This window comes from Diaphorina citri, unplaced genomic scaffold (assembly GCF_000475195.1).
Source record: "Diaphorina citri unplaced genomic scaffold, Diaci psyllid genome assembly version 1.1 scaffold19, whole genome shotgun sequence".
NCBI classification, from domain to species: domain Eukaryota; kingdom Metazoa; phylum Arthropoda; class Insecta; order Hemiptera; family Psyllidae; genus Diaphorina; species Diaphorina citri.
Window position 1 is genome coordinate 524,190 of NW_007377457.1, and position 6,887 is coordinate 531,076.

The 6,887-nt window shown below is 37.1% G+C and overlaps 3 protein-coding genes across 5 annotated transcripts in view; 2 read left to right on the forward strand and 1 right to left on the reverse strand.

Moving 5' to 3' along the window:
- The window catches only part of LOC103508517 (mediator of RNA polymerase II transcription subunit 23), a gene marked incomplete at its 3' end in the record, with an annotated part of 42,250 nt that overhangs the window by 16,612 nt on the left and 18,751 nt on the right, over positions 1 to 6,887 (forward strand). The window contains 1 exon segment of the mRNA XM_026822844.1: positions 4,355 to 4,476. Coding sequence (XP_026678645.1) covers positions 4,355 to 4,476 — 122 coding nt within the window.
- Positions 1,874 to 6,887, reverse strand: part of LOC108252324 — a 9,607-nt gene continuing 4,593 nt past the window's right edge. Inside the window, exons 1-3 of one of the 2 annotated variants that reach the window (XM_017443839.2) lie at positions 3,682 to 4,135; positions 2,930 to 3,118; positions 1,874 to 2,703 (exon numbers count right to left, since the gene is read on the reverse strand). In XM_017443839.2, the coding sequence (XP_017299328.1) occupies positions 2,024 to 2,671 (648 nt within the window). In that variant the 5' untranslated portion in view covers positions 2,672 to 2,703; positions 2,930 to 3,118; positions 3,682 to 4,135 and the 3' untranslated portion in view covers positions 1,874 to 2,023. Of the gene's footprint in view, positions 2,704 to 2,929; positions 3,119 to 3,681; positions 4,136 to 6,887 lie in introns of those variants that run through there. The other variant, XM_017443844.2, reaches the window with a different exon arrangement.
- LOC103508229 (mediator of RNA polymerase II transcription subunit 23-like) overlaps positions 4,788 to 6,887 on the forward strand; it is a 9,205-nt gene continuing 7,105 nt past the window's right edge. For both annotated transcript variants that reach the window (XM_008472761.3, XM_008472768.3), the window contains exons 1-2: positions 4,788 to 4,861; positions 5,133 to 5,417. In XM_008472761.3, the coding sequence (XP_008470983.1) occupies positions 4,800 to 4,861; positions 5,133 to 5,417 (347 nt within the window). In that variant the 5' untranslated portion in view covers positions 4,788 to 4,799. The remainder of the gene's footprint in view (positions 4,862 to 5,132; positions 5,418 to 6,887) is intronic.

The following is a 6,887-nucleotide window of genomic DNA, read 5'->3' on the forward strand; positions in this document are numbered from 1 at the left end:
TCATTCGGCACTTCTAGTCTGTACGTCCCGTTACTTCCCATGTCACTGAGATAGGAATGGTCTTACGGTGGCGGAAGGATTGACTGGGGTATAAAGCCACGTGGACGCCTAGAAGCAATATCTGGGCTCCTTCCATATCTAAACCAACCTCATTAGCTCAAGTGTTGGCTTGAAGGACTTTGGCTCCGGAGGTTGGTGGTTCGAATCCAAGTCGTCACAAAATTTGGCACAGGTACCTCGTGTATGTGTTAATGGGGGAACGAAAATTTGTGACGAGCATTCATGCCCTTATATAAGAAAAAAAAAAAAATCATCAATAACTTATGACCCAAACGGCCGATTTTAAAATCCAATATTGACGATCTAGCAAAAGGCCGAAAATAAATTGGTCACTAAAATGGTTGGTTGGTGAAAGCGATTGGTACAATTTGTGCCGGAATAGAATAGAATAGAATAGAATAGAATATACCTTGTTTATCCTGCTCGAATGAGACTAAAAAGTCCCTTTACCCCAGCAGTCTAAACAAGGTCTCGTTTATTTTATGGGTTTCATATTGTACAATGCTTAGTTATTACTATAGACCTTGCTTAATTTAAAAAAAAAAAAATGACAATAACAATAATGATGATAATGATAATGATAATGATAATGAGAAGAGGAAAAGAGGAATAGATTAAAATAAAGAAATAGAGTTGAGTAAATTATGATGATCTTAGTGATGGAGGTGTGATGGATACTAAAGTGAAATTTGGTCCAGTTGGAAGGTTGGTACCTCAAATGTCGCGAAATTCGGAAGTTTTTCAAATTAATAAAACTGCTAACTGACAAACCCCTCTTCGAATATGTACTGACTGATAATAAACTAATAAAATTAATAAAAATAGGTAGTTTTCATATAAGTATCTAATTTAGACAAGAAGTTCAAGATCTAAAAAGAAGATCTAAAAATTGATTACCTAGGGTACCTATCCAAACAGTGAATTTAAAATATTCCATGACTAATTCCTACTAGAATTTTTCCAGGTACTTAGCATTCGCGTGAGTATACTGATCGCATGAAAGTTGCATCTTTTGAGCTTGCTCGCATGATATTCATCTACATACATGATAGTATAGTTGTATTAGCCACAATAACCATTTAGACAAGAAGTTCAAGATCTAAAAAAAAAGAAGATCTAAAAATTGATTACCTAGGGTAGCTATCCAAACAGTGAATTTAAAATATTCCATGACTAATTCCTACTAGAATTTTTCCAGGTACTTAGCATTCGCGTGAGTATACTGATCGCATGAAAGTTGCATCTTTTGAGCTTGCTCGCATGATATTCATCTACATACATGATAGTATAGTTGTATTAGCCACAATAATCATTGTAATCCATGTTAATCTGGTGAAAACATTTGAAAACGCTTTGGGGAGCACGAGAAATGTTGCCAAAATTCAGATATTTTTTTCTCTCTTTGATATTTTTTTGTGCCTCATAAAAAGATCACCTGTTCTTGAAGACCTTTAAGTTACTAAGCATTACCATTTTCAATAGTTTTCAAAGAAGATCTAAAAATTGATTACCTAGGGTACCTATCCAAACAGTGAATTTAAAATATTCCATGACTAAATCCTACTAGAATTTTTCCAGGTACTTAGCATTCGCGTGAGTATACTGATCGCATGAAAGTTGCATCTTTTGAGCTTGCTCGCATGATATTCATCTACATACATGATAGTATAGTTGTATTAGCCACAATAATCATTGTAATCCATGTTAATCTGGTGAAAACATTTGAAAACGCTTTGGGGAGCACGAGAAATGTTGCCAAAATTCAGATATTTTTTTCTCTCTTTGATATTTTTTTGTGCCTCATAAAAAGATCACCTGTTCTTGAAGACCTTTAAGTTACTAAGCATTACCATTTTCAATAGTTTTCTCTTTAGAATTTAGATCTCAGATAGTATTCGATGTTGTATTTTGTTTAGTTTATAAGGATTTTATTTCTCGCCTTCATACTTATTTCGATTCATATTTATTTCCAAGGTATAAACACACACATGACGTTACCTTCTTGTTTAATAGAAGCTTGCTTGTGTTCGATGCTATGTGGTAAATGGAATGTACGATTATAATGTCTCACTATGTAGGCACAATACGACCCTGTCATATCTAACAAATCTGTCCTGTGCACTTCCTCTAGCAAAGCCACGACATCGATTCTCGCATCATTCAATATGATTTGTATATCGCTACACGATCCACTTGAGGTTTCAATACAAAGCATAAGCCCGGTTAAATCAAACGTGATACTGGTTCGAAGAAAATCGAACCTGGGAACTTTTTGGTCGCATTTATTGATTGTGATCATGCTTTTGACAGGGTAGGGTGGTGTGGTACAAGGATGCGTTGTTGGACCATTCCACAGAGCATCTGGTGGAAATTGGAATTCTTTGAAATGATTGACGCATTGTTCAGGCAATGCCGATTGGATGAGGTTCTGCTCTTGAGAGACAAATGTGACTGCGCCAGTGAGGTTTGGGGAGGTTTCGAATATTGCAAGTCTTTTCTCCATAGGGGAAGGTTTGTGTGGTGGAAACGTGACCGGGTAGTTCCTCAGAGTGTGGTAACTTTGTTCCAGGTCTGTCTTGATATTCTCGTAATCCTCAATGCTAATTGTCATGTTTCCAATCGTACCTTAGATTCCTTAGTATCCTTTGAGGAATCGAACCCGCGAGCTAGCGCTTACAAGGCAGACACGCTACCAACCAAGCCAACCAGGCTGGCATTAATTAATTTAATTTTACTTTTAATTTCAGGTTCATTTGTACAGTAAATAATAAACTATTCTTCTGAATTTCAGGTTCATTAGAATCAATAGGGGAAAATGAAAACAGATTGCTTTTAGCGTTGTAAAAAAAAAAAAAAAAAAAAAAAGATCCTTTGATTCCAACACTATTGAAGCAGCAGATTCGTTTTGTTGATGTCCAATTTTCCTTTGACTTTGTTCGTTCTTTTCTCAACGTCTTTTGTTTGCAATGTCTTTTATCCTGTTGATTTTCGACCGTCTTTTCTACTCCTTACGTTAGGTCACTCAGAACATCAAATTCCTTGTGGTGGTATTATTTATCTGTTGATTTTCGACCGTCTTTTCTACTCCTTACGTTAGGTCACTCAGAACATCAAATTCCTTGTGGTGGTATTGTTCACCTATCCTTTCCACTTCTTTTGTTGCTTTTCAATATTTGTGTCTCCAATATTTTCTTTTATGTGCAAATCTCTTCTCGTGTTAAATCTCCAGCTATTCTCTCTAGATATAACCACGGTCCTTTATCCTGAGTATTTCCCTGTTTTGGTTGATATGTGTACGTGTTTAGTGTGAGTTGCCTTTGGAAAAGGAACTATTGGCAAGTGTTTGTGTGGTGTTCGTCCAAAATAAAGCGTTATTGTTCACCTATCCTTTCCACTTCTTTTGTTGCTTTTCAATATTTGTGTCTCCAATATTTTATGTGCAAATCTCTTCTCGTGTTAAATCTTCAGCTATTCTCTCTATATATAACCACGGTCCTTTATTTTGAGTATTTCCCTGTGTTCGTTGATATGTGTACGTGTTTAGTGTGAGTTGCCTTTGGAAAAGGAACTATTGGCAAGTGTTTGTGTGGTGTTCGTCCAAAATAAAGCGGTATTATTTACCTATCCTTTCCACTTCTTTTGTTGCTTTTCAATATTTGTGTCTCCAATATTTTCTTTTATGTGCAAATCTCTTCTCGTGTTAAATCTTCAGCTATTCTCTCTAGATATAACCACGGTCCTTTATTTTGAGTATTTCCCTGTGTTCGTTGATATGTGTACGTGTTTAGTGTGAGTTGCCTTGGGAAAAGGAACTATTGGCAAGTGTTTGTGTGGTGTTCGTCCAAAATAAAGCGATAGGGATTTGAATTTGATTACGAAGAATTTTGACGAAAAGTTCTTCTCTGATGGTGATTGAATGAGTTTTATGTTCTTGGCTTCTTTGTTTATGTTTTTAATTTGGAACATTTTTTATTGATATTGGCTGGTATCTTTTGGTCAAAATTCTGTGTAATATTTTTTGGTGTTTTTCTGTTTTTTCTTTTTTTTTCTTTTTAAATTCGAAAGATTATTTCACCCCTATTTATTATTATTATTATTATTATTATTATTTTTAATTACCTATGTTATTATTATTATTATTATTTTTTGCATGTTTTTAGTTTTTAATAATGAAACCTCTGATTTTAGTTATAATCAAGCTTTTATTGTTATTTTTCCCTTCAATTTCGTTTTAAGTTTTAACCCATCTCAGCCTCAAATTCCACATTAACCCGTTCTCCTTGTTTCGTCCCAGGTCAACGCGTGAACAAGTGTGTGGACGCCATCAACAGTATGATCTGGAAGTACAACATCGTCACTATCGATAGACTGGTGCTTTGTCTCGTTTTGCGCACACAGGAGGGGTCTGAAGCTCAGGTGAGAGAGAAACAATCAATACTATTTTATTGACGAGCTGCCCAAAGTTTGGGTCACCAAAATGATACAGCATACCACTTAGACAGAATTGTTACATTAAAATGAGATTAAAGTGATTAATTAAAATTAAAAAAAAACAATCCCGTAGGACCCGTAGCTTCTAGGTCTAATTCTCCTCCTCCTCCTCCTCCAATGTGCACTCCTCCGCGAATCCTCGAAGTTGAGATGGATGAAAACAATTTTGTAAAGAAAGCTTAAGTTTTTTTCTTCTCCGGTATCAATATTTTACACCCAACCCCATTTAAATAGGAAAAGTGGAACTAATGAGACTACCAGTGCCTCCAGAACAAGTGGGTAATGCCCTCCTGGATGTAATCATGCGAGGGCAAGTAAGGAGCAAATATCTTACATGTTCAATTTTGTAAGAATACCTGAAGCTCGTGGAGAATCACAGAAGGAGGAAAAATGTCAGAAGCTGTTTTCTCCTCAGTCGACACAAACTTCAGCTATTCAGCTGTTTTAGACGAGGAGGATTCTGCTCCATGCTTAATGTGCTTGTGAATGATTGTTATTAAAAAAAAAAAACTACCTACCCACAAAATTCGTCAATTGGAAACTTGCTTCGCTCGTTTAGTTAAAATATTCTATCCTTCCAGATACACGGTGATAGCGTCAGATCAGATCCACGCCTACATCAACGTGCTCGGACTGCTCATGTCCGCCCTCCCCGATCCATATTGGACCACGCTCCAAGACCGTCTCATCCGTGTCATTTCCTCGCCAGCCCTGGTCCAAGGCACGACCAACTGCGACATCTTCGCCCTGTGTAACTTCAACCGTACGCACAACACGTTGCTAGGCAACCAGTATGCGTACACGCTGGCCCTGACACACTCCCTGTGGCATCATGCAGGACTAGGCCAGATATCTTGTGTTCCTCAGTGAGTACATTTTTTCAAAAGAGGTTTGACAGAGGGAACTGTAACTGCTAAGGTCTTATCGTCCCGAAATCGAAGAGAAGGAAGACAGGATAGGAGAAGTCATGAATGTAAAAGAATGTAGTCATGAATGTAGTCATGAATGTAAAAGAATGTGCCTTGAAGTAATGCGAAAGCCGTTCCAAGGTACATTTTTTTTCAAATTCTTTTCTAAAAAAAGGTAATGTTATCGTATCTGTTACCTTAAGGTCCTTTCCCACTTGTCGTGAGTTTCATCCGAATTTCTTTCCCGAATGTCCTCTACTAGGCAATATAATTGAAATGAGAGAGTGCTCACACTACACTTGACACGATTTTTTTTCCGAACGACATAAAACATTCTTTGTAGGCAATGTAATTTAAATGAGAGTCCTAACACTACACACGACACGATTTTTTCCGAACGACACAAAATGTCCTTGTAGGCAATGTAATTCAAATGAAAGGGTTCGCACGACTCTCATGATGCTCGAGCAATTGCCCCTTTTGGATGGCCAGAAAAATTGTCTGAACCAACTACTGACGCGAGCGAGGATCACCAGAAACGTGATCTAGGGCGGCTCCAACCTTTTTGATAAAAGAGATTGACTTAGCCGCCTACGGACCCAGACTTTCCACCGAGAATGCAAGGAAATTGAAGTGATTTTTTACTTTGTAAAATGTAAATGTAATGTAATGAAAATGTAAATGATGTTTCTTTGTGTTATTATGTCACAACTTTGGTACTCACTGCAGCATTGTAGGATTTTTTCCAATATCTCAATAAGTCACTGCGCCATGGGAGCTGACTTTCCTTATCCTAAAACCTTTAGGAAGGAAAGTACCTGATGTATTTGGTCAAAATATTCGATGGTCAATTTTTTATATGAATATATTTTCAATGTTTCTTTTGGTTTGTATTCAGGTTTAGGCAGTTCAGAAGTGCAGCCTCAGCTCTCCCGATTCATATCTGAGCCGAAGACTCTCGTGTCGTCTGAATCGGAAGAATTGAACCGTGCCCTTGTACTCACCCTGGCTAGATCCATGCATATCATAGGTAAGTTATACTTTTGTAGATTTTACTCTTCCACTTTATCTCTCCATCTCATTTTCGGCCTACTCCTTCTCCTTTACCCCCTATATCTTGATTCTTCACTCTCTTTCCTACATATCCATCGTCTCTTCTCTCATCCTCTTCAAATCACTTCAATCTGCTCTCCTGGATTTTCTGTCCTAGTGGTCTCACTTTCACAGTTCCCTCTAATACGCTCATTCCTGATTCTATCCCTCCTTGTTGCTCCACACATCCACCTCAACATTCTCATCTCTGCAACTTCTATTTTTTTTTTCTCTTCTATATTGTGTGTTATATAAAAAGAAGAAGAAGAAGAAGAAGAAGAAGAAGAAGAAGAAGAAAAAAAAAAAAAAAAAAAAAAAAAATATTTTCCCCCCTAC